The following is a 26,586-nucleotide window of genomic DNA, read 5'->3' as shown; positions in this document are numbered from 1 at the left end:
GTTTCCAAAATTTGCCAAGGTTGCACAGAAGGTGAACATAAGAACTACTCAAGATTCTTCCCAAATCACACTTTCTATTACACTTTTAGGGTCTATCAAAAAATTGTGTGACAAGAAAAAAAATATTGACTAATTTGGGCAACATATCTGCTCCTACACAGTGTTCTCTGTGGAAAAGCCCCTCCACAAAGTGCAGCCATGTCCTCAGACTCGGAGATGGCCATCTTTGGGGAGGCGGCTCCTTACCTCCGAAAATCGGAGAAGGAGAGAATTGAGGCCCAGAACAAACCTTTTGATGCCAAGACATCTGTCTTCGTGGTTCATCCCAAAGAATCCTTCGTAAAAGGGACAATCACGAGCAGGGAATCGGGCAAAGTCACTGTCAAGACTGAAGGGGGAGAGGTGAGTCAAAAACAAGGCCGAATGAAAATATTATCTGAACACTGAGCTTTTCAGAGACACGTGTGGATCTTTTGTTTCCTTGACAGACCCTGACTGTGAAAGAAGATCAAATCTTCTCCATGAACCCTCCCAAGTATGACAAAGTCGAGGACATGGCCATGATGACCCACCTGCACGAACCCGCTGTGCTGTACAACCTCAAAGAGCGTTACGCAGCCTGGATGATCTACGTAAGTGGCAGCAGCAGCTTCCTCTGGGCAGCCTCAGGAGCTGCTGGGCCAGGCTCAGGGCAAGGCAACGTGCTGTGTCCCTTCCTTGCAGACCTACTCGGGTCTCTTCTGCGTCACTGTCAACCCCTACAAGTGGCTGCCGGTGTACAACCCCGAGGTGGTGTTGGCCTACCGAGGCAAGAAGCGCCAGGAGGCCCCTCCACACATCTTCTCCATCTCTGACAACGCCTATCAGTTCATGCTGACTGGTGAGTGGCTCTGTCTAGTCTCAGAGGCATTGGACCATTAAATTCTCTGAAGGGATCCCCTGTTTCAACAAAGTGAAGAGGCTTTTTCAAAGCTTTCTTGGATCTGACATGCACATCTGTTGGAGTTTACTATCGTCATTGCATTTTTTCTACTCTTTTAAATGAAAGATATCTCTGTACTCAGTTATGTGCTTTGGAGGTTTGCTTCTTTTAGTTAAACTGACATCAGGCAAAACATTAGACTTACCTGATTATGTTTCATTCCTCCTCTGTTGTTCACTGAGTTTTAAGAACTGTGTTTCTGCCTTGTTCACAGATCGGGAGAACCAGTCCATCCTGATCACGTAGGTACCCCCCCTGCACGGGTCCCTGCGGGGCTGCCCGGTGCCAGGGCCCCTCCTGCCTGACCACGCACCCTCTGCTTCTCTCTTGGCTTTGGCAGCGGAGAATCCGGGGCCGGGAAGACTGTGAACACCAAGCGTGTCATCCAGTACTTTGCAACAATTGCAGCCAGTGGAGACAAGAAAAAGGAGGAGAAGTCATCAGGCAAAATGCAGGTGAGTCAGGAAGGACAGACTGAATGCTTGGCCTGCCACTATCCTGTCAACCAAACACAGTCACTGAATAATGATGTCCCTGCAGGGAACGCTTGAGGATCAAATCATCAGCGCCAACCCACTGCTGGAGGCCTTTGGAAACGCCAAGACCGTGAGGAACGACAACTCCTCACGCTTTGTGAGTTCTTGCTTTGCATAAAATCTCTCCCCTTCATGGCAACACACTTGTTGCCTGAACAGTTCTTCATGCAAAGGAGACATCAGCAGAACACATCCAGGCTGATCTGCTGCTGCTTCTGCTTCACAGGGCAAATTCATCAGAATCCACTTTGGTGCCACAGGCAAACTGGCTTCTGCTGACATTGAAACTTGTAAGAGATTCTCCTGGACTACTCCCATCCCTTCCCAAATTCCCATCTCCATGTACATTCCCACAAGTGATCAACCCTTTTTACCATCCTTGCCAGATCTGCTGGAGAAGTCCAGAGTCACTTTCCAGCTCAAGGCGGAAAGGAGCTACCACATCTTTTATCAGATCATGTCCAACAAGAAGCCGGAGCTAATCGGTATGAAGTATTATGAATTGTTTGATAAAATTTGAATGTGCTAAGTATTTATCTTCATTCTCACCCAGATACATCCTATTCCTCTGTACAGACATGCTCCTCATCACCACCAACCCCTATGACTACCAGTTTGTGAGTCAAGGTGAAGTCACTGTTGCCAGCATTAATGACCAGGAGGAGCTGATGGCTACAGATGTAAGTGTCACTGGGCATATTGGTTTGGTGAAATTTCCTTGTAATGTCCTGGAGGTTTATTTGAGTGCTTCTGTTGCCAGAGTGCCATTGACATCCTGGGCTTCACTGCTGATGAGAGGACAGCCATCTACAAGCTGACAGGGGCTGTCATGCACTATGGGAACCTGAAGTTCAAGCAGAAACAACGAGAGGAGCAGGCAGAGCCCGATGGCACCGAAGGTATTAAAGCCTTGTAGAACTCCTAATCACAGATATGGATAGGTGGAAGTTGGCAATCATGTATTTTGCTTCTGTTTAGTATCACAAATGCGTAAATCTAAGCTTCCAGACTATTCATGTTTCTAAATTTCTCCTCAAGATATCACAAAATTTCAGTACTGAGACCAACGGCTACATCTTAGAGGATATCCCCTTTCAATTATCACTTCTTCTCTGCTACTTCCTCCCTCTCTCTTTGTACATAGTTGCTGACAAGGCTGCCTACCTGATGGGTCTGAACTCAGCAGACCTGCTCAAGGCCCTCTGCTACCCCCGAGTCAAGGTGGGGAATGAATACGTGACCAAAGGCCAAAATGTGCAGCAGGTAACAACAACCACTTGGTGGCTGGGAACCTCTGACTTGATTTACTCTCTCCTTTTGGGTACTATTTTCCTTCTACTCCATTCTCCTTTGGTTTAGGTATACAATTCAGTGGGTGCCCTGGCGAAGGCTGTCTATGAGAAGATGTTCCTGTGGATGGTTGTTCGCATCAACGAACAGCTGGACACGAAGCAGCCCAGGCAGTACTTCATTGGTGTCCTGGACATTGCTGGCTTTGAGATCTTTGATGTAAGGATTTCAGGTTTGAGGGCTGCTCTTGAAAGGAAGGATGGTTATATCAGAGGACTTGCAAGTAACAGGCTAGTCATTTGTGATTTTATGTAGGAAAAAACTCAGTCATTTTCTTCTCTAGCAGAAAACAAAATCCTCAAAAGCTCCATCAGTACAAGCACAGATTCATTTTGATTGTGCAGAGGCAGCAAGTAGAATTTTTTATGTTGTAATATTACAACTGTTTGAGCTTAATGTTAAGGATTAAAGAACCCAAAATATTTTGAATAAATGTATAAAAGAGCTTCTGTAGCAGAGCTAGGAGATGCATTGGCAAATATATAATGAGTTAAGGATGTTCAAAATGTTTAAAGAACCAAGAAATTATTAGCTAGGTGCTTAATCAGAGATATCAAGGGTTTTCAATTTGGAGACAAGAGCATGCACTCATCTTGTTTGGTGAATAAAAAAATGCCAAAGTATTGTATTAATTTTATCAGATTCACTAAAAAAATCTGGCCAAAAAAATTCCCTCATTTACATTATGTAGGTATTTCTTTCTGGAGCTGCATATAGGTTCTTCTGTTATGGTATAGTCCTGATAATACTGTTATAATTTATCTGAGAAGATTTATACAGGGTGGAGGATAATGATGAAGAGCTGGGCATATTGATGAGGGTTGATTGTTCTGGTTTTTTCCACTGAGCAGTTCAACAGCCTGGAGCAGCTGTGCATCAACTTCACGAATGAGAAACTGCAACAGTTCTTCAACCACCACATGTTCGTGCTGGAGCAGGAGGAGTACAAGAAGGAGGGCATTGAATGGGAGTTCATTGACTTTGGCATGGACCTGGCTGCCTGCATTGAGCTCATTGAGAAGGTATTTCTGTACTTCACAATGTCAGGTATTTTCAGAAATGCAATCATTTTATATATATTTCTAAATGCAGCTTGAAATGGTAAATATCATACTGCAGATAAATCTGTTTGAATTATTTTAGATTTGTTGAACAGAACAATCCCTGAGAACAGCAATATTGTCCCACTCAGGAAGTTTTTTCATCTCTGAGTCTTTTAACTTTTTCACCTTGTCCTCCCTCTTTCCTTGTGATTTCTCCCAGCCCATGGGCATCTTCTCCATCCTGGAAGAGGAGTGCATGTTCCCCAAGGCAACTGACACCTCTTTCAAGAACAAGCTCTATGACCAGCACCTGGGCAAGTCCAACAACTTCCAGAAGCCCAAGCCAGGCAAAGGCAAGGCTGAGGCCCATTTCTCCCTGGTGCACTATGCTGGCACAGTGGACTACAACATCACAGGGTGGCTGGAGAAGAACAAGGACCCTCTGAATGAAACTGTCATTGGGCTGTACCAGAAATCATCTGTGAAGACCCTGGCTTTACTCTTTGCCTCTGCTGGAGGAGAGGCAGGTCAGTTCTCTGAAATTCATCTCTTTGATGCATGGTGGTTGGTCCCCAAAGCAACAGATGTCTCATTATCTTTACTTTATCAGAGGCTAGTGGTGGTGGTGGTGGTGGCAAGAAGGGAGGCAAGAAGAAGGGCTCTTCTTTCCAGACCGTCTCAGCTCTTTTCCGGGTACGTAAACAATTTTTCATTTCTGCAGAGAGTTATTCTGTATTTTTAGCTGGATCAGACACAGAAAAAAATGGCAAAAACCCCCCCAACAATCAACAAACCAAGCAACCAACCAATCAACAAAAAAATATTTTAAGTATAACTTGTCTTTAGACCGCCATTAAAATCAAATCTTATGGAATGAAAAATAGCACTGTAAAACCCTAAACTTACACTAAATATAAACATAAGATTTTGTCATAAAACATTTCTAGTTTTTATTATGTTGATGTTAACTTTTTTCTTGACCTACAAGATGAGGTTTAATGCTGGGTAATCAGAAGAAACAGAGCAATTGATTGTGGCATGCTCAGCTTACAATTTTCAGCCCAGTGTATCTCCAATGATCCGTTTTTCATGTTAAATTCAAGGAATTCACTGGGTTATTTTTGCCATTTCTCTTACAAATACACACTAAATCATGATCCCACAGGAGAATCTGAACAAGCTGATGACCAATCTGCGGAGCACTCACCCCCACTTTGTGCGCTGCATCATCCCCAATGAGACTAAAACACCTGGTAAGAAGCCCAAGATGAAAGATCCTTGCTCTGATACATCCATTCCCCTCTGCAATGCAATCTGTGCCCCTCATTTGTGCTCTGCATTGCCAGGTGCCATGGAGCACGAGCTGGTGCTGCACCAGCTGCGCTGTAACGGCGTGCTGGAAGGGATCAGGATCTGCAGGAAAGGGTTCCCCAGCAGAGTCCTCTATGCTGACTTCAAACAGAGGTGAGAGCTATGAAATGAAGAGATAAGTCAGGTGTCCTCACCAACTGCTCTCCATCACACAACCGAGCTTTACCAGGGTCTTTAAGTATGGAGAGATGAAATTCCAACTTCCTCAGCCTGGTTCTGCTGCAAACACTGCTCTTGTTTCAGTAAAGAGAACGTTCTTATGACTGGACATTGTCTTCCTCCTATTTCCTCCGATTTCACAGATACAAGGTGCTTAATGCCAGTGCCATTCCTGAGGGACAGTTCATCGATAGCAAGAAGGCTTCTGAGAAGCTGCTTGGGTCAATCGATGTGGATCACACCCAGTACAAATTTGGAAACACCAAGGTACAACCCCCCACTCCACCTTCACTGCCTGCCTGGGCTTTGCTCTCTCCATCTGACAGTGATGTGCTGCAACGTTTCCTCTCTCAAGGTGTTCTTCAAAGCTGGGCTGATAGGGGTCCTGGAGGAGATGAGAGATGAGAAGCTGGCGCAGCTCATCACTCGCACCCAGGCCATGTGTAGAGGCTACCTGGCAAGGGTGGAGTACCAGAGAAGGGTGGAGAGAAGGTACACCTTCCTCTTCTTCAGTTAAAGTAATTTTGCTCATGAAAAAGTTTTTACACTTGTCAAACTGAGAATATTCATTGTACATTTTAATTATGCATCAGGGAATCCATCTTCTGCATCCAGTACAACGTTCGCTCATTCATGAATGTCAAACACTGGCCATGGATGAAGCTGTTCTTCAAGATCAAGCCCTTGCTGAAGAGTGCAGAGTCTGAGAAGGAGATGGCCAACATGAAGGAGGAATTTGAGAAAACCAAGGAAGAGCTTGCAAAGTCTGAGGCAAAGCGGAAGGAGATTGAAGAGAAAATGGCCTCACTGATGAAGGAGAAGAATGACCTGCAGCTCCAAGTGCAATCAGTAAGTATCACTAGTGTATTTCTTCCGGGTATCCTCACAGCACATTACTCTCATGTTAGACAATTGTCTGTGAAAATATTTTAATATTATTTCAGACCATTCAGTGTCACCATGATAATAGGAGTTCTAGCTTGGGAATGCCTTTTGAAGCATGTATGCGCATGGGGCTGTTTCTCCAGGCTCACAATACAACATCCAGTGTAGTCACTGGAGATTTAGAATTTAGTTAGCAGTGTCTGCAGAGCAAATCATTTGACAATTTTCTCTGGTTTCAGTCAGTTGCCCAAACACCTACATATTATGTCACCTGTCTTTCTGCAACCACTTTTCCAGGAGGAAACAAAAACCCTCTGCATTCTTTCCCAATCCTATATGTACCTCCTAAGTCCTTTGGGAGATCAGGGGACTGGTCAATATTTAAAGATTACCTTTTGTATTTTGATGTTTGCTAAACAGATTCAAAATAAACTCAGGTTCAAATTGAAATCTCTAATTGCACCTTGAATATATATCAATTTATCTCACTCAAAGAAAATTAATTCAAAGTCAGTCTTGCCAAGAAACACTTATAAAAAAAGTAAAGAAAAAAAGCCACTACACACACAATTATATACAGTATTTACCTTTCAGAGGAAATAATCACAACTCTTGAAAATCAAAATACTACTGGATATTATCATCTTATCCATAAGAAAAATAGGAGAGAATAATTGATGAGAGCAAAAAATGAAATAGAATTAAAATCTACTCTGATTTAAAAGAGCCTATGCAAAAACCAACTTCCTAGAAGAAAACAAAGAAGAGTAATTCCATGTTTCTTTTCCTCAGTGAAAAATACCATTTCTCTATTCACATTTTGCAAACAGTTGTGATTTGCAAACAAATGAACATTTCTCTACTAGGAAGCAGATGCTTTGGCCGATGCAGAGGAAAGGTGCGACCAGCTGATCAAAACCAAAATCCAGCTGGAAGCCAAAATTAAGGAAGTGACTGAAAGGGCAGAGGATGAAGAAGAAATTAATGCTGAGTTGACAGCCAAGAAGAGGAAGCTGGAGGATGAATGTTCAGAGCTGAAGAAAGATATTGATGACCTTGAGCTAACACTGGCCAAGGTGGAGAAGGAAAAACATGCCACCGAAAACAAGGTATGAGGTAGAACCTGTCACTCACATTCCAGAAAATGGATTGTGTGCCATTGGAGGACATCTATAGCTAGTTCCTTTATTTATATTTGCTCCCTTCTTCTCAAAGGTGAAAAACCTGACTGAGGAGATGGCAGGTCTGGACGAGACCATTGCCAAGCTGACAAAGGAGAAGAAAGCCCTCCAAGAGGCGCATCAGCAGACCCTGGATGACCTGCAGGCAGAGGAAGACAAAGTCAATACTCTGACCAAAGCCAAGACCAAGCTGGAACAGCAAGTGGATGATGTAAGCACACAGATACAGAGCAGGAAGAGGGCAGGTATGGAGTCCAAGCTGTCTGGCAGAGCCCTGATGGTCTTGTTGTGTTCAGCTGGAAGGGTCCCTGGAGCAAGAGAAGAAACTGCGCATGGACCTGGAGAGAGCAAAGAGGAAACTGGAAGGAGACCTGAAGCTGGCCCAGGACAGCATCATGGATTTGGAGAATGACAAGCAGCAGCTGGATGAGAAACTGAAGAAGTAAGTGTGGCTCTGGGGCCCGTGACTGCTGGGCTGCAGCACTTGTCTTGTTTCTTTGTGCTCTAACATGGTTCACTTGTCCCAAAGGAAAGACTTTGAAATCAGCCAGATCCAGGGCAAGATCGAGGATGAACAAGCAGTGGCTATGCAATTTCAGAAGAAGATCAAGGAGCTGCAGGCAAGTCTCTGTGCCTTGCCCTGCCTTGCTCAGGCTCAGCTCAGGCAGGAGGAGGGCATGGCTGTGAAGGGTCCCTGCTGTTCTGCAGGCCCGCATTGAGGAGCTGGAGGAGGAAATTGAGGCAGAGCGAACCTCTCGCGCTAAAGCGGAGAAGCATCGTGCTGACCTGTCCAGGGAGCTGGAGGAGATCAGTGAGCGCCTGGAAGAAGCAGGAGGGGCCACATCAGCTCAGATTGAGATGAACAAGAAGCGCGAGGCAGAGTTCCAGAAGATGCGCCGTGACCTGGAAGAGGCCACGCTGCAGCACGAAGCCACGGCTGCCGCCCTGCGCAAGAAGCACGCGGACAGCACAGCTGAGCTGGGCGAGCAGATCGACAACCTGCAACGCGTGAAGCAGAAGCTGGAGAAGGAGAAGAGTGAGCTGAAGATGGAGATTGATGACTTGGCCAGCAACATGGAGTCTGTTTCCAAAGCCAAGGTACACAATTATTTTATTGGTTCATTGACCCAGTGGAATACAGCACAACACTTGCTCCTTGCTTTCCTTTAAGTATGTATGGTTAATACATCGTTTTCCATATTCTAAAACACAGGCCAACCTGGAGAAGATGTGCCGCACTCTGGAAGATCAGCTGAGTGAGATTAAAACGAAGGAAGAAGAGCATCAGCGCATGATCAATGACCTCACTGCTCAAAGAGCTCGTCTGCAGACAGAGTCAGGTGAGACACCCTCATCTACATGTGCATATTAATAGCATCTCAGGGTTATTACAAATATTACTCTTTTGGACACATGGACTTCTCAACACACTTTGTATCGTATGCACTGCAAAATGCTTGAAATGATATCATAAGCTTCAGCATGGACTGAAAACTATCTAGTTTTACATCTCCACATGTTTTTAGCGTCAACATGAATAGCATTAAAACTGTTGTTTATCTGCAAATTTTCTCAGGTGAATTATCACGTAAGGTGGAAGAGAAAGATGCTATGGTTTCTCAGCTGTCAAGAGGCAAACAGGCTTTCACCCAGCAGATTGAGGAACTCAAGAGGCATCTGGAGGAAGAGATAAAGGTGATTCCTCCTCTCAGAGGTGCTCCAAACAAATATGTGACTACTGATCTATATGACTAGACAGGGAAAAAAAATCTTATGTTATTTGGTGCAACTCGTCTCATGCTAATTTTTACCTCAAGTTTATCCACTATTCCTTTTTTCAGTCCCAATTTCTTTCCTCATTGATTGCATGGTTGTCCGTTTGCATTGAAGCACGATCCAATGTCCCCTTAATATTCAGTCAGATTTTCTGAGATAATTCTGTTCCATGACCCAATACCCTTGTTGCTCCAGGCCAAGAATGCCCTGGCCCATGCCCTCCAGTCTGCTCGCCATGACTGTGACTTGCTCCGGGAACAATATGAGGAGGAGCAGGAGGCCAAGGGGGAGCTGCAGCGAGCCCTGTCCAAGGCCAACAGTGAAGTGGCCCAGTGGAGAACCAAATACGAGACGGACGCGATTCAGCGCACGGAGGAGCTCGAGGAGGCCAAGTACGTGGGGAAAGTGAGAAAGATTAGCAGAGATTTATACCAGAAATTCTTGGAGACCACTGTGACATTATTGAGAAGAAGTCAGTGTTCTTTTTGGGGTTGGGGCAAAAGGAGAAGAGCAAATAAATTCTATAATGCATGTAGTGTTGGAAAAAAAGTCACAGGCAAATCTGTAGAAGACAGGGACTGGCAGAAAGACAGGGAAAAGCCCATCAACCACATGCCCCAACTTTCCCTTTTCTCTTAAACCATGAGATACGTTTAACACAGGAAGAAGCTGGCCCAGCGCCTGCAGGATGCAGAGGAGCATGTTGAGGCTGTCAATGCCAAATGTGCCTCCCTGGAAAAGACAAAGCAGAGGCTGCAGAATGAAGTGGAGGACCTGATGATTGATGTGGAGAGATCCAATGCTGCCTGTGCTGCTCTGGATAAGAAGCAGAAGAACTTTGACAAGGTCTTTTGGCCTCCAGCACCAGCACTCCTGGCCAGAGCAGGGCCCATGATGGTCACAGCCCTACTCACCCCCCATTTCTCTTCAGATCCTGGCAGAATGGAAGCAGAAGTATGAGGAAACGCAGGCTGAGCTGGAGGCCTCGCAGAAGGAGTCGCGCTCTCTGAGCACGGAGCTGTTCAAGATGAAGAATGCCTATGAGGAGTCCTTGGACCACCTGGAAACAATGAAGCGGGAGAACAAGAACCTGCAGCGTAAGTCCCTGGCCCTCTGCTCCTCCCTGGCCTTTCTCACAAGCTTGTCTATCTGCCACGCTTAACAGCCCTGGGCCTGCAGGGATAAGATCTTGCCTGGCACCTTGGTAGGCCAGAGCCTTTCTCCATTCAGCTCACTGCCTGACCATGGCGCTTTCCTCCCTTCCTTGCAGAGGAGATTTCCGACCTAACTGAGCAGATTGCGGAGGGAGGAAAGGCAATTCATGAGCTGGAGAAAGTGAAGAAGCAGATTGAGCAGGAGAAATCTGAACTGCAAGCCTCCCTGGAGGAAGCTGAGGTAAAGCCTTCTGTTTTTACCTGATAAGTTACCACACTGCTCAGCAACTTCAGGTAACATTTAAATAATTCTATGCACTGAGAATTGAGTGGAGGCATAGGAAGCAGGTTTTCTTCACACCGGTAAAATCTTTGAATCCATGGGTATGCTTTTTTCTTTCCTGTCTTTCAATCTCAGTCCTCTGGTTATACATTATTCTTTGAAATAGCAATTCATGTAAAGTTGTTGATGTTTCTATTTTTTATAATTAAAAGGATTTTATGCTTTTTTCAGGCCTCCCTGGAACATGAGGAGGGGAAGATCCTGCGCCTGCAGCTTGAGCTCAACCAAGTGAAGGCTGAGATTGACAGGAAGATAGCCGAGAAAGATGAGGAGATTGATCAGATGAAAAGAAACCACCTCAGAATTGTGGACTCGATGCAGAGCACCCTGGATGCTGAGATCAGGAGCAGGAATGAAGCCCTGAGACTGAAGAAGAAAATGGAGGGAGATCTGAATGAAATGGAGATCCAACTGAGCCATGCCAACCGTGTGGCTTCAGAGGCACAGAAGAATCTGAGAAACACCCAGGCTGTGCTCAAGGTATGGCATTACAGACCAGGTGCTCATGAGTTTCTTACACAGCTGCAAATATTTCTCTTCTACTGTTCTGTCTTTTCCATGTTAATATGAAAATGGAAAAAAAAACGTAAATAGGAAGGATATGCCTTCCAATCTCTCTTACCTTTCTTTCCAGGACACCCAGCTGCACCTGGACGATGCTCTCAGGACACAGGAGGACCTGAAGGAGCAGGTGGCCATGGTGGAGCGCAGAGCAAACCTGCTGCAGGCTGAAGTTGAGGAGCTCCGGGCAGCCCTGGAGCAGACGGAGCGGTCGAGGAAATTGGCTGAGCAGGAGCTTCTGGATGCAAGTGAGAGAGTTCAGCTCCTCCATACTCAGGTAAATTTTAGAATTGAAGACATATAACACCGACAGTATTTAGAGAATTAAGGTTAACAATAGGTCTGTTTTCCTTTTTTAATTGAAATACAATAGTCTTCAGCAGTCTACCATTTTCATTTATCAGTTATTTGTATTCTTCATATGCAACTGTAATAAAAACAGAAATAAAAATAGGTCATTTGATTTTTCTAAAAATGGTGTGAAGCAACTGGAGAAAAAAAATATGCATTTTTCCTTCAACAGAACACCAGCCTGATCAACACCAAGAAGAAGCTGGAAACAGACATTGCCCAGATCCAGGGTGAAATGGAGGATACCATCCAGGAAGCCCGCAATGCTGAGGAGAAGGCCAAGAAGGCCATCACAGATGTGAGCTGGACACTCCTGGCATTACTGATAGTGAATGCACTCTCCCCAAAATATCTCCAGCCCCAAAATGGCTTTGACCTTTTGTTCTGATCAGGCGGCCATGATGGCAGAAGAGCTGAAGAAGGAGCAGGACACCAGTGCCCACCTGGAGAGGATGAAGAAGAACCTGGACCAGACAGTGAAGGACCTGCAGCTTCGTCTGGAAGAGGCTGAGCAGCTGGCACTGAAGGGAGGGAAGAAGCAGATCCAGAAGCTGGAGGCCAGGGTGTGTAGGGCTGGGGCTGTGCCTGAGTGAGCGTGTCCCTCGTTGGAGAGACATTGGCAGGGCAGCTGCAGGGCTGGGCTTGTCCTTGCAGGTGCGGGAGCTGGAAGGGGAGGTTGATGCTGAGCAGAAGCGCAGCGCTGAAGCCGTGAAGGGCGTGCGCAAGTACGAGCGCAGGGTGAAGGAACTCACCTACCAGGTAAGGCAGGAGCTCTCCTTGGGCTGATGCACCCTTATTCCATCAATCAAAAGAGATTTTCATGGACTGCAAGAGTAAATGCTACATTGTGGTGTGCAGAAAGCAATAATTCATTCTTTCCAATCTGCCAACATTCTAGTCTGAGGAAGACAGAAAGAATATTCTGAGGCTGCAGGATCTGGTGGACAAGCTGCAAATGAAAGTGAAATCCTACAAGAGACAAGCTGAGGAGGCTGTGAGTATTGCTCAGGGAAATAAAAAGCATTGTTTCCTCCGATTGTCAAACAGGTGTACAGGAGAGGAATGTCAGGAGTGTTGAAAATTTCAAAAATCATCTGCTGAGGAGAGGAACTGTGTCATCCAGATATACCCCCCAGCACATGAGCACTAAACAAGTGGGAGAATAAGTACAGAAATGACAAATTGAAGTTATGAAATTGCTCCTCACCTGGAGCAAGGACACCAGGATATCATCCTGGTGAAACTTGCCCCCGTAGGGTCCTGAGAAGGGGAGGATGAGGAGCTCTGTGTGAGGTTGATGTGTGAGCATAAGTGGATGGGGAATGGAGATTTGCAGCCCCACAAGGCTGACTTGCAGCAGGAGTGAAACCCCTGCCCTGTGCTCCTGAGCCCTGATTCGCTCTGCTCTCACAGGAGGAGCTGTCCAATGTGAACCTGTCCAAGTTCCGCAAGATCCAGCACGAGCTGGAGGAGGCCGAGGAGCGGGCTGACATTGCAGAGTCACAGGTCAACAAGCTCCGAGTGAAGAGCCGCGAGATTCATGTCAAGAAAATAGCAGAGGAAGAGTGAAAATTGCAGGAGGCCGCAAAGTGACCTGATGGCTGCACAAAATGTGAGCCCTCTGTCACTTCTTTCTACAACCAGGCTTTATAAATTAGTCAATGTCTAAAGACAAAGACCATAGATTCCTTTGCATGAAAAGCAGTAGCTACATTTTAGTTCTGCCGTTATTTAGGTGCTGATTGTGTTCTATGGAATAATATGCAGGAGAAAACTCCTGAATTTTCTGGAGTAAGATTCAGAAACTCTAGTACTCCAACTGCAGTAAAAGTAATATGCATGAGAGCACACAAAAAATTTTACACTGTACTAGAGTGTTTCCCAGAAATGGAATTGTGATTTAAAGTTAGAATCAATAAATATTAAATAAATAATGCTTTTTAGGAAGAGAAATTTTAAGCCTGTGTTTTACAAATTTACAAGCATACATATCAAAAGGAACTGGGGTTTTTTGACAATGGAATTGAGAGCAACTCTGTTAACACAACACCATGAAGAAATCTCCAAGTCTGGCACCCTGAGAATACAGGGTTTTGACATTGCCAAACAGTGCTTCCTGTCTTCCTTTTGCGGCAGTGCATGAGCTTTGTTGTATAAGGAAACTGAAAACTGGATGGAAAAAAATTAGCTGATAGACCCTGGCTTTCTTTATTCATGCCACATGGGGTAACACTGCAGAATATAATGCATGAGCAGGACAAAAATGAGGAAAAGCTGACCATGAGGAAGAGCAAGGCAGAAAGGATGTTTCCCATTCCCAGGCATTCTCATTCAGTGCCCCAATGGGGGCTGAGCAGGTGGTGAGTCTGGAGAGCACAGGTACCTCCACCCTGAAGCAAAGCTATCAGTGCCCACTGGGACATCACACTGACACTGACATTGGAGCTTCCTTTGTCTGGAATAGGTGTTTAGAGGCAACCTGCACAGTAAGAGGCAGTTTAACACACCATTCACCAGAGCCTGGCACATCAGGAAGCTGCTGAGGGAAGATTCTACAAGCAGATGTGGGGAATGGTAAATGAGACTTGATTTTCACTGCAGGGACACTTAGAGGTCTCTCCGGGTCCCTGGCTATGTCTACACCTCTCCATTTACAGGGAGTACTCCAAAGAGCTGTGAAATGGCTGGGGAAGGGAGCTGGAGGTACTGGACAGCCTTTTGCACTGACCACAGCACTCAGTGTGTTTGCAGCAATGTTCAGAACTGGGAGGTCCTCCTGCTCCCAAACACACTGAGGTTTACACCCACAGAATCCTTCCATGTTACAACCAAATATGGAAGTAGTTGGCTAGGCAGCAGCTAAATATATTTAAGGAAAAGATGATGCCCTGGCTTGACTCTTGTGTCACTGTAAATGATGCTCTTCAGAGACATCATCTCTATGTGTGAAGCTGTGAAAACTTCATCAGTGCCAGTGATATATGGGCAACAAGGAAAAGAAACCCTGGGTACCTTTATAGACCTGCTGACAGAGTAGTAAATATCACAACAACTTTGGGGACCATGTTTCAATGCCAAAACTCCCTGTTCCCTTTGGACAATATCATAATCACTCTCCAAAATGAACAAGCTGCTCTGACTGTGGAAGAATCAGGATGCATTTGAAGCACATCCGACTCTTCGGCATCTTCTCTCTCTCACCTGTAAGAAATTCTGGCCTGAGGATTTGTTACTAATGCTCAGCTGATGAAAGGTAACATTGCAGGTTCCTTTAGAGACAACACCTGGGGCCAGAATTCCAACTGCACAGGTGGGAGAGGGAGAGAAATCACACACATTGCCCTGTGCTGAGCTGGCCTTGCCACCAGCCAGCCTGGAAAGCAGGGCTGGAGTCTTGCTGGAATCAGACTGGAATATTAAAGGGATGAGAAAGGCTAACCAATTTCTCTTCAGTTTTGATTTGCTGCCTTGGCTGGAGGACAAGGAGTCATTTTGCATCAACACACTATTTCTGGAGTCAGGCTGCTTGTGATAGAAAATGTGCTGATGCACAGGTAACTGATCTATGAAGAAACATGGGCCCATAAGTGGCCTGAAGAAACATGGGCCCATAAGTGGCCTAGAGAAACAATCCCAGAGAAGTTTTAAAATAGATGCAGCTCCACCAGAGCTGCTGCCCCATGGGGACTATGGAGTTCTCTGACCTTCAACAGCTTGGGCATGGACAACTGTGTCTCCTGGGCACCAAAGCATCAGCACTTTAGGAGGCACTAAGACATTATATTCATCATCCTTCCCTTTTCCTTTCTCAGCACAAGCTGGCCTTTTTTTTCTTTCTAATACTGAACTTTGAACACTGATTTCTCTCATTTCTGCTTCACTTTCCAACATCTCTGACATTTCCAGGCACTAATCTTCCTCCCAATGGCTTATCAGTCCTTCCACCCTGCTCATCTTCTCTGTAACTGAAGCTCCAGTGTGTGGGGAAAAAAGTATCCCCTACATCACTCTGATATTATTTAGAGCTCTGCTCAGATGTCATCTTCTCATGTTTGCTGGTAGAAGGAGAATGATTAGCTAACTGTGGTGCAATTTCAAGAACTGTTTATCCTGACATTCCAGGTCACAGCTTTTACCTTCCTCTGCTCAGTGAAATGACACCTTCCTCTTAACAGCAGATAATCTGCCACTGCAGTTTTTCAGGAAGCCACTTGGGAGTCCCCACTGAAAAAGGATGCCATCACCTTTACAAACATGTAAATCACAACAGTCCATACCACGAAAAGTAACACTTTGATTTCCATGTGCAAGATCACAAGCATAGCAACCAGTAAGACTAGAGGAAAAGAACTTGAAGGGTGAAAAGACACCAATTCATACAAATTAACAAACAGAAAAAAACAGCCTCAATCCCCTCTCCCCCCTCTAAAAAATCCCCACCTAAACAGCTGCCCCTGCCCCCAAATTCCACCAGCAGCATTACCAAGGGCTTTGTGCTCTACTACCCTGGATTTTAGCTCTCATCTCTCAAAGCCCATACAGTGAACATCCTGAACTGCTTTTCATCCCAAAGGATGTGTTCAAGTCTGTCATTATTATGAAAATTGAGAACTTTCTTCAAGGTCAGTTCATGTTTCTTACTATTTTATTTTTTTTCATTCCCTGCACCAGTATGGATTAGGGATGCCTAATAGATCTGCAAACCATGTTTCTTTGCTGGGCAGCTCATCGCACCAGCCACAGTATGACACACAAACAGCCTGAAAGAAATACACTTTACTTTAGTCTGATCTGATTCTTACTGGTTTTTATATACAAAGTATGTCCTTACCATTGCAATGGTCCAGTGCTCAGCTAGGTCTTAGCAGAAGAGTAGGGATGAGAAGTTTTGCTCCAGCAGATCAGAGCATCAGTATTTGTTTTCAGCATGTGCTCTCGTTTTACCCAGAGGCAGCAGAAATGCTGCTGCAGCAGTGTGAATATTCCCTGCCAGACAGTTAATCAGGGTCCACAGGGTGCACTGATGCCTCCAGCATGCCCTGTTCATATGACAGCATGGCTGACTACAGCACTGGCAAGCTGCAGATCCCATGGGGAAGGTTTTTGAATAAAATATCTGATGGATTAGATAATCTGAAGTAGTAATTGGAAATAGCGGTAGGTTTGTCTGTGTTACATGTGATGTTTATAGAAAGCTCAGAAAAAAAATGGAGAAACCAGTGAATTTCTGAAAGAAAAGTCCATCAAGGGCCATGAGGTTCCTGCAGGTCCTTCTGACAATGTGGGGGCTGTGGGGAGCAAGGTGCGGGGAACATTCTTCATCTTCCTTCAGGACACATCCACACTAAAGACCTTAATCCTTCCACCACATATCCCCTCACTTACACATGGATGGTTCTCCTCTGGCAAGACAAAGATCTACTCACCGTCAAAACAGAACATAACTAACTGTTCACCAATCCATGAAACCTTCAAGATTAATCCCATTCTACTTTGTGGAGTTTCCTCGGGACTGGGATTTATATTTAGGTAGTCCAAGGCTCAGGCACATGTAGTGAAAGCCCTCTATCAAAATGTAAGTAAAGTGTCATAATAACAAAGGCAGTTCCTTTCTGCTACTTGCCTGTAGGCAAAAAGCTGAATTCACCTATATCCCCTATTCTATCTGAAGGCCATTATAACAGACTGACTAAATGATCCAGAATGGTGAGGAATTTTCAGTGAGGCTGGGGAAGTTTCTCCCACAAGTCATGCCAGCCCTGAAGGCCTCTGTGAATCATGAGATTCCAGTGTTCTGCCCACTGAAATTTCATTCTCGAGTGGCTGCCATGGAGTGCTCCTGTGGCCATTTCAGAGACCAGACCATAGTTCAACATTTGGTGGGATCAAGTCACAAGCTGGGGAGAAATTCTCTTCTACTGGGACCATACCTGCTCAGTTCCCCTTCAGGAGGGATTTCCAGGCCTGCCTTCATACACCATGCACACACCATGTATGGACTACAGTGAGGACTGGGAATGACAAAGTCTGGGGAAGGAATGACTGTCCAAAGGGCTGTGACCTTCTGCAAGACCTGCAACAGAGTCCACACTACAAGGAAGAGTGGATAAAGGCAGTTTGTCAAAAGCAGGCCAAGACAGATCAACCTGTCATCTTCAGCAGATGAGACTGTCCAGGCAAAGGAGCTGTGGCATTCCTGATATAGCTTGATCAGAACAGCCAGGATTTGGAAAAAATCCAGCAGGAAAACTGCTGTAAAGCTGGAAACCAGGCAGGGACTGAGCACTGGGAGACTGGGAAAGGAGCACTTGCCACCAGACAGCCAATCTGCCAGCTGGTGCCCTTTAGCTAGCAGGGCTGCAGGGGCTTTTGCTGCTCAAAATATTCTGGCAGTGTCTGAGACAACGAGTGAATGACAAACATATTGGGCAAGTTCCTCTGGTTGCCTTGGCAGGAAGGCACCAACCTCCCTATTTCTTTTCTGTATTAGCCACATGTGTTACTTGCTCAGTGATGACAGAGAGGAAGTTTGATGGAAAGAAAATAAATCAAAATAAAAGGGAGAGTAACCAACCAGAATGGTGGTGTTGGGATCAAAGTGTCCAGCTCAGTATATCCTCAGAGAAATATTGGTAAAATGTTTGGCACAGGGGAGCCAAATCTGTTTATCTGGGACATTTCCCAGGTCCAAATGAAGGGAACAGGCTGTCAAAGGGCAAACCACAGAAAAGTGCTCTTTCCTGAGTGAAATGAAGATGTGTTTGCACACAGAGCTCTCCCTCACGTGGCAGTGCAGGTAGCAGGAGAGGTGGGAGGGGAGAGGGGATTTTGGTTCAAGGCAGGAGAAGGTGTGGGCAGACACTGCTGCCCCACAGCCTCAGACAGCATCATGGCTGAGCCACTGCAGGACAGGGCCCAGGGCTGGCCTGTAGGTCCTGGCAGGTCTGTCCCACCTCAAAGCAAGTGGGTGGCTCACTGGTGTCCCTTGGGTGCTGGCCAGGGGCAGAGGGAGGAGGAGTTCTGAAGGAAGAACATGAGGCCTGGCACATTTTGGAGAGAGAAGAAGCCGAATGACTGGGCCTCCTGGCAGGCCTGAAACACCACCATCTGCCTTTGGGGTTTTTGAGGGGCCAGCAAGGTGCCGTATCAGAAAAAGGAGCAAATAGGGTGGCAGAAATGTGTGGCTGCTGGGCAGACATGGTGACCCTGAAGCAGATTGTCTCAGGTCTGGCGGAGAGCAAAGCTTTGGTGCATTGGGTGAGTTGAAGCTCAAGAATGTCTTGCCCCTACAGTAGACTTGGCTGAGACTGTGCAGGATATTTCTGTATTGTCAGGGTCTTTCCCCATTCCAGTACTGTGTTAGCTCATGAACTCAGCATTATCTTGCCTCTTGATGAAGTCTTACAGCACTCTTGTGACTTCCTCTGATTGTTGGAACCCTGGATGCTGAGACTTTTAATCGTTCTGTGCTCAAAGGCACGGACCCACAGTAAACACTGCAATTGACCTGAGGCTGTGGAGAAGGCTTTCAAAATTGATTAATAGCACTAGGATTGTAGGTGTGTTGTTTTAGAAGTGTGTAATATCACAGGGGGAAAACTAGAGTTTGGGTTTTAGAACATAGTAACAAATGTGAAGGAAGCGGGCATTTCCCCCCCAAACCTTTGTGCGCTGCATCATCCCCCCAAAGAGACAAAAACACCTGGTAAGAAGCCCAAGAGAAAGACCCCTTGCTCTAAAACCCACCCCATTCCCCCTTTTGAAATTTGCAATCTGTCCCCCTCATTGTGCCTGCATTGCCAGGGGCCATGGAGCACGATTGGGGCTGCAACCCGCTGCGCTGTAACGGCGTGCTGGGAAAGGGGTCAGGATCTGCAGGGAAAAAGGGTTTTCCCCCCCCCGAGGCCTCTATTCTGACTTTAAAAAAAGGGTGGGTATGAAAAAAAGAGATAAGTTCAGGTGTTTCCCCACCCCAAATTTCTCTCCATCACACAAACCCAGCTTTACCGGGTCTTTAAGTATGGAAGATGAAATTCCAACTTCCCCAGCCTGGTTCTGCTGCCCCAAAAACTGCTCTTTGGGTTTTTGTAAAAAAGAACGTTCTTATGACTGGAATTGTCTCCCCCTTTTTTCCCCCAATTTTCCCCAGATACAAGGGGCTTAATGCCAGTGCCATCCCGAGGGGCAGGTTTTTTCGATAGCAAGAAGGCTTTGAGAAACTTCTTGGGGGGGAATTTATGTGGGTCAAACCCCGTACAAATTTTGGGCACACCAAGGTACAAACTCCCCCTTTCCCCTGCCTGCCTGGGTTTGCCTTTTCTCCATTGACATGAGTGCTGCAATATTCCCCTCTCAAGGGGTTCTTCAAAGCTGGGCTGATAGGGGGGCCCGGGGGGAGAGAGAATGAAAAGCTGGCCCCAGCTATTCACTCGCACCCCGCCATGTGGAGAGGCTTTCCTTTCCCCCCCCGGGGTGGAGTACCAGAGAAGGGGGGAGGAAAGGGACCCTTTCCCCTTCTTCGTTAAAATAATTTTGCTCATTTAAAAAAATTTTTTCACTTGTCAAACTGAGAATTTCATTTACATTTTAATTTTTGGGATCAGGGGGAAACCCTTTTGCATCCATTAACAAAGTTCGCTCCAAATTTATGAATGTCAAAACTGGGCCCTGGGGTGAAAACTGTTTTTTCAAATCAAGCCCTTGCTGAAGATGCAAGTCTGAGAAGGGGATGGGCCAAAAATGAAGGAGGAATTTAGAAAACCAAGGAAGAGCTTTCAAAGTCTGAGGCAAAGCGGAAAGGGAAAATTGAAAAAAAATGGCCTCATTGTGAAGGAAAGAATGAACCCGGCCCCTCCAAGGGGCAATTTAGTAAGTATCACTAAATGTATTTTCTTCCGGGTATCCTCCAAACACATTAAATCCATGTTTTGGGCAATTGTCTGTGAAAATATTTTAAAATTATTTCAGACCATTCAGTGTCACCATGATAATAATTCTAGCTTGGGGAAAGCCTTTTGAAGATGGTTAAAGGCATGGGGGGTGGGTTTTTCCAAGGGTACAATACAACATCCAGATCACTGGAGTTTTAAAAATTTTTTTTGTTTAAAACATGTCTCAGAGCAAATCCTTTTGGGCAAAATTTTTTCCCGGGTTTTAGTCAGTTTCCCAAAAAACCCCACATATTATGTCACCTGTCTTTCGCAACCACTTTTCCAGGAGGAAAAAAACCCCGGGATTTTTTCCCAATCCTATATTACCCCTAAGTCCTTTGGGGGGATCGGGGACTGGGGCAATATTTAAAGATTTCCTTTTGGATTTTGGAAAGTTTGCCCAAACAGATTTTAAAATAAACTCAGGTTAAATGAAAAACCCCTAATTTTCACCTTGAATTATATAATTTATCTCACTTTAAAGAAAATTAATTCAAAGCAGTCTTTCCAAGAAACACTTATAAAAAAAAAAAGAAAAAAACCACTAAAAACAATTATATTCAGTAAATTTTCCTTTCAAGGAAATAACACAACTCTTTAAAATCAAAATACTACGGGGTTTTTATTCTTATCCCCTAAGAAAAAAAGGGGGAAAAAAATTTTATGAGAGCAAAAAAATAAATAGAATTAAAAACTACTCTGATTTAAAAAAACCTATGCAAAAACCAACTTCCTAAAAAAAAAAAAAGGGAGTAAACCCCTTTTTTTTTCCTCAGTTTAAAAAAACCATTTCTTTTATTCACAATTTTTTTTAAAAAGTTGTGATTGCAATCAAAAGAGATTTTCATGGACTGCAAGAGTAAATGCTACATTGTGGTGTGCAGAAAGCAATAATTCATTCTTTCCAATCTGCTATCACTCTAGTCTGAGGAAGACAGGAAGAATGTGCTGAGGCTGCAGGATCTGGTTGACAAGCTGCAAATGAAAGTGAAATCCTACAAGAGACAAGCTGAGGAGGCTGTGAGTATTTCTCAGGAAAATAAAATAATTCCTTTCTCTGAGTGTCACACAAGTATCCTGCTGAGGAGAGGAACTGTGTCATCCAGATATACCCCCCAGCACATGAGCACTAAACAAGTGGGAGAATAAGTACAGAAATGACAAATTGAAGTTATGAAATTGCTCCTCACCTGGAGCAAGGACACCAGGATATCATCCTAGTGAAACTTGCCCCTGTAGGGTCCTGAGAAGGGGAGGATGAGGAGCTCTGTGTGAGGCTGATATGTGATCAGTGGTGGGAGGGGAATGGAGATTTGCAGCCCCACAAGGCTGACTTGCAGCAGGAGTGAAACCCCTACCCTGTGATCATGAGCCCTGATTCGCTCTGCTCTCACAGGAGGAGCTGTCCAATGTGAACCTGTCCAAGTTCCGCAAGATCCAGCACGAGCTGGAGGAGGCCGAGGAGCGGGCTGACATTGCAGAGTCACAGGTCAACAAGCTCCGAGTGAAGAGCCGTGAGTTTCACAGCAAGAAAATAGCAGAGGAAGAGTGAAAATTGCAGGAGGCCGCAAAGTGACGTGAGGGCTGCACAAAATGTGAGCCCTCTGTCACTTCTTTCTACAACCAGGCTTTATAAATTAGTCAATGTCTAAAGACAAAGACCATAGATTCCTTTGCATGAAAAGCAGTAGCTACATTTTAGTTCTGCCATTATTTAGGTGCTGATTGTGTTCAAACAATATTCAAACATTATTCAGGAGTAAGATTCAGAAACTCTAGTACTCCAACTGCAGTAAAAGTAATATGCAGGAGAGCAAACAAAAAATTTTACACTGTACTTGTGTTTCCCAGAAATGGAATTGTGATTTAAAGTTAGAATAAATAAATAATGCTTTTGAAGAATAGAAATTTTAAGCCTGTGTTTTACAAATTTACAAGCATACATATCAAAAGGAATTGGGTTTTTTTTGACAATGGAATTGAGAGCAACTCTGTTAACACGACACCATGAAGAAATCTCCAAGTCTGGCACCCTGAGAATACAGCAGGGTTTCGACATTGCCAAACAGTGCTTCCTGTCTTCCTTTTGCAGCAGTGCATGAGCTTTGTTGTATAAGGAAACTGAAAACTGGATGGAAAAAAGTAGCTGATAGACCCTGGCTTTCTTTATTCATCCCACATGGGGTAACACTGCAGAATATAATGCATGAGCAGGAAAAAATGAGGAAAAGCTGATCATGAGGAAGTTCAAGGCAGAAAGGATGTTTCCCATTCCCAGGCATTCTCATTCAGTGCCCCAATGGGGGCTGAGCAGGTGGTGAGTCTGGAGAGCACAGGTACCTCCACCCTGAAGCAAAGCTATCAGTGCCCACTGGGACATCACACTGACACTGACATTGGAGCTTCCTTTGTCTGGAATAGGTGTTTAGAGGCAACCTGCACAGTAAGAGGCAGTTTAACACACCATTCACCAGAGCCTGGCACATCAGGAAGCTGCTGAGGGAAGATTCTACAAGCAGATGTGGGGAATGGTAAATGAGACTTGGCTTTGACTGCAGGGACACTTAGAGGTCTCTCCAGGTCCCTGGCTGTGTCTACACCTCTCCATTTACAGGGAGTACTCCAAAGAGCTGTGAAATGGCTGGGGAAGGGAGCTGGAGGTACTGGACAGCCTTTTGCACTGACCACAGCACTCAGTGTGTTTGCAGCAATGTTCAGAACTGGGAGGTCCTCCTGCTCCCAAACACACTGAGGTTTACACCCACAGAATCCTTCCATGTTACAACCAAATATGGAAGTAGTTGGCTAGGCAGCAGCTAAATATATTTAAGGAAAAGATGATGCCCCGGGTTGACTCTTATGTCACTGTAAATGATGCTCTTCAGAGACATCATCTCTATGTGTGAAGCTGTGAAAATTTCATCAGTGCCAGTGATATATGGGCAACAAGGAAAAGAAACCCTGGGTACCTTTATAGACCTGCTGACAGAGTAGTAAATATCACAACAACTTTGGGGACCATGTTTCAATGCCAAAACTCCCTGTTCCCTTTGGACAATATCATAATCACTCTCCAAAATGTACAAGCTGATCTGACTGTGGAAGAGTCAGGATGCATTTGAAGCACTGTTGGGGCTCCTCTCTCTCCTGTATTTGTTACTATTTTGGCCTGAGGATTTGTTACTAATGCTCAGCTGATGAAAGGTAACATTGCAGGTTCCTTAAGAGACAACACCTGGCACCAGAATTCCAACTGCACAGGTGGGAGAGGGAGAGCAATCACACACATTGCCCTGTGCTGAGCTGGCCTTGCCACCAGCCAGCCTGGAAAGAAGGGTTGGAGTCTTGCTGGAATCAGACTGGAATATTAAAGGGATGAGTAAGGAAAACCAATTTCACCTCACTTTTGATTTGCTGCCTTGGCTGGAGGACAAGGAGTCATTTTGCATCAACACACTATTTCTGGAGTCAGGCTGCGTGTGATAGAAAATGTGCTGATGCACAGGTAACTGATCTAGGAAGAAACATGGGCCCATAAGTGGCCTAACGAAACAAGTCTCAGAGGAGTTTTAAAATAGATGCAACTGATGAGCTCCACCAGAGCTGCTGCCCCATGGGGACTATGGAGTTCTCTGACCTTCAACAGCTTGGGCATGGACAACTGTGTCTCCTGTGCACCAAAGCATCAGCACTTTAGGAGGCACTAAGACATTGTGAAAGTATTTCTGACCTGAAGACACAGGTTCCTCACAGAGGTTTCTTGCCGTCAATTCAGCTTTCCAGTTCTCCAAGTACTCAATTTTTATGCCCTCTGCCCACAGCAACATTGCCTTGACCAGAAAGTGTTTTCTTCCCCAACAGCAGAAAATAAAGGGACCAGCGAGCGAATGACGGAAAGGAAGAGAGAAGCAAAAGAGGGAGAGTCAGGTTGAGCAGGAGAGGGAGAGTAGAGGAGAAGTGGTTTGGGGAGATACTGTGAGAAAGAAATGGAGAAAGAGTGAAGCACAGAAAATGTCAGAGAAAGAAGAGGAAGGGAGGAACATACTGAGAAAGGTGAGAAAGAAAGCAAGATTGAGAAAATAATATTGAGATGGGGAGCAAGAAAATTCATGAAGATCAGGGGAGAAAGAGACAGAAAGTAGAGGTGGAAGGAAGAAAAAGAGAAAGGAAGAGAGGAAACAATTTAGCATTGTTTGTGTTTTGGTACCTGACAAACTGACACTGGACTTAACTCTGCTGTTTTTGATCAGTGCTCTTGGGAACCTCCTGTTCACTGACCCCTATCACACACAACACCCTACAATGGGTGCCTTGCTAAGAAGAGTAAGAGTGTGCCTTAATAAACAAATCTATTTTCTGAATCTCTGCTCTGTCCTGGCACTGCAGGAGGGGCAGGCAGGTTGTGTCTGGTGCCTCCTCACTTCCCAAGGCCTTGTGAGCAGTGATGCCAAAAGAAAAGGCTGAAAACACTGAAGTGGGGCAGCTTGAGAAAGCAGAAATGCTCATAGGGACTGGGAAGGATGAGGAGAATGTGGGACACTCATTGGAGAGAGGAGAGAATGGTTCACACTGCAGGCTTTGCATGACATCCAACTACTTTGCAAGCTGGTAATACTTCTAGACACAGAGACTAAATGTGATGGTGTTCATGGCAGACACACGAGCCAGGTCACAGAGTATTAGAATTTAAGCTAGGCAGAAAGTTTTCCCAGCCTTAGATGCTCTTGGAAATGTTCATAATTTCCTCCTCTTTTGGTATTCTGAAACACTTTTTAATGTTTGTGACATCCTGAAAAATACCTGCCTCAGTTAGCCAAAAATCTGGCCTTAATGAAGAATGGACTATGTCCACATTGCAACACAGAACTTCTGAAATCAAACTAGGAGATGCTTAGGACTAACAGAGAGAAAAATCTGGTTTTTCTAGGAGTGATTTGAGATTGTGAATGAGCCCTTGTGGAAGTGGGAGGAAAACTGTCATGAAAACCACAATACAACATAACTCACAATAGTTCTGTGTGTAACTGCCTGAACTTTGTTGCAGGAGGTATTATGGAAGTTAAAACTGTTTTTTATGTCATAAGTAGCATGTGACAATTCTTAAGAAAAGTATAGCTACATCTCAGATAAGGATAGTATGTCTGCTTCTTCAAATAATGGCATTTAAAGGAAGGTTATCAAAAACAGATGCCTTTATGGCATCTGTTATCTCTCAGTGATTTCAACTGCTCAACATGTTCTCCGATGTTTTCTGGGAGGAGCAGTCACCTTTCCAAAATTGCACAATTTCAGTAACCCTGATTCCCTTCTGATCCAGATCCTTCTCCACCTTCAACCCCTTCTACCACCTGTTGCCTTTCTTCTTGACTGTTCCACCCAGCACCACCCAGGCTGCTCACCCCACACACCTGTTCTGTAACAGGAGCTCCTCAGCTGCTTTGCTGAGAGATGGAAAGGCCATCCTGAAGGTCGTGTCCTCATCCAGGACCCACTCTCCTGCTCTCTTCCATGGATGCTTCCTGGAAAGACAGGAGGAGCCTAAGTAACTGTGCAGCTTTGATACTCACTCAGCACCTGCCCAGGTGTTCTGTTTTTACCTTCTGATGCACTTCACAGTCAAGTGATGCTGAGATATCTTTGGAGTTTCTCTCTTCCTTCTCTCTTTTCTGAAATACGCAAGTGTGAAATATCGTACAGGTTTATGTGGCATATTATGGTATACCATTAAGCTTTACCATAAATAAATTGAAAAATTAACCTTGAAGCAGTCTCAAGAGAGTAGAATAAGGAGACAGATGGATCTTCAAAGTCGCTCCATGTTTTGGTGCATGGGACAGAGCAATCTTCACAAGTAAGTTCTACCCCAGAAATACTAACTTACCTTTGCCATGGCCAAAATTTCCCTGTACCTATTCTGTATCTCTCCCCCTGAATATTTTTAAGATTCTGGGGGTTCTGTTCATC

General features: G+C 45.0%; 1 protein-coding gene across 5 annotated transcripts; it reads left to right on the top strand.

The window, feature by feature from the left end:
* Positions 1-198: 198 nt before the first annotated feature.
* On the top strand, positions 199-22,174 carry LOC135455197 (myosin heavy chain, skeletal muscle, adult-like). 5 transcript variants are annotated; one of them, XM_064728188.1, is made up of 38 exons: positions 199-402; positions 489-632; positions 724-880; positions 1,197-1,224; positions 1,323-1,437; positions 1,523-1,615; positions 1,745-1,808; positions 1,905-2,003; positions 2,095-2,198; positions 2,279-2,417; positions 2,663-2,781; positions 2,878-3,027; positions 3,720-3,890; positions 4,132-4,438; positions 4,522-4,604; positions 5,077-5,164; positions 5,258-5,375; positions 5,585-5,708; positions 5,797-5,933; positions 6,035-6,290; positions 7,193-7,435; positions 7,542-7,718; positions 7,804-7,949; positions 8,037-8,127; positions 8,216-8,605; positions 8,721-8,847; positions 9,084-9,202; positions 9,479-9,675; positions 9,946-10,129; positions 10,215-10,380; positions 10,554-10,678; positions 10,952-11,260; positions 11,415-11,618; positions 11,865-11,990; positions 12,085-12,255; positions 12,347-12,451; positions 21,547-21,642; positions 22,019-22,174. In XM_064728188.1, the coding sequence occupies exons 1-38, from the start codon at positions 199-201 to the stop codon at positions 22,172-22,174; spliced, it is 5,832 nt and encodes a 1,943-aa protein (XP_064584258.1). The 5 variants fall into 5 exon arrangements, with proteins under 5 accessions (XP_064584258.1, XP_064584257.1, XP_064584256.1 ...); XM_064728187.1 differs by lacking the exon at positions 21,547-21,642 and adding an exon at positions 12,591-12,686; XM_064728186.1 differs by lacking the exons at positions 21,547-21,642; positions 22,019-22,174 and adding exons at positions 12,591-12,686; positions 13,106-13,261 and having other exon boundaries at positions 4,132-4,434; positions 4,524-4,604.
* Positions 22,175-26,586: the final 4,412 nt, after the last annotated feature.

Source organism: Zonotrichia leucophrys, chromosome 18 (genome assembly GCF_028769735.1).
Source record: "Zonotrichia leucophrys gambelii isolate GWCS_2022_RI chromosome 18, RI_Zleu_2.0, whole genome shotgun sequence".
Taxonomy (NCBI): Eukaryota; Metazoa; Chordata; class Aves; order Passeriformes; family Passerellidae; genus Zonotrichia; species Zonotrichia leucophrys.
The sequence above is the reverse complement of the archived record's forward strand: the minus strand, read 5'-3'. Positions and strand labels throughout refer to the sequence as shown.

Excerpts from the sequence above, each read along its gene's own strand:
- LOC135455197 (XM_064728188.1), top strand. The coding sequence starts at position 199 with ATGTCCTCAGACTCGGAGATGGCCATCTTTGGGGAGGCGGCTCCTTAC. Across the intron at positions 5,165-5,257 it reads CAATGAGACTAAAACACCTG|GTGCCATGGAGCACGAGCTG; the intron begins GTAAGAAGCCCA and ends CTGCATTGCCAG. Across the intron at positions 11,619-11,864 it reads TTCAGCTCCTCCATACTCAG|AACACCAGCCTGATCAACAC; the intron begins GTAAATTTTAGA and ends TTCCTTCAACAG.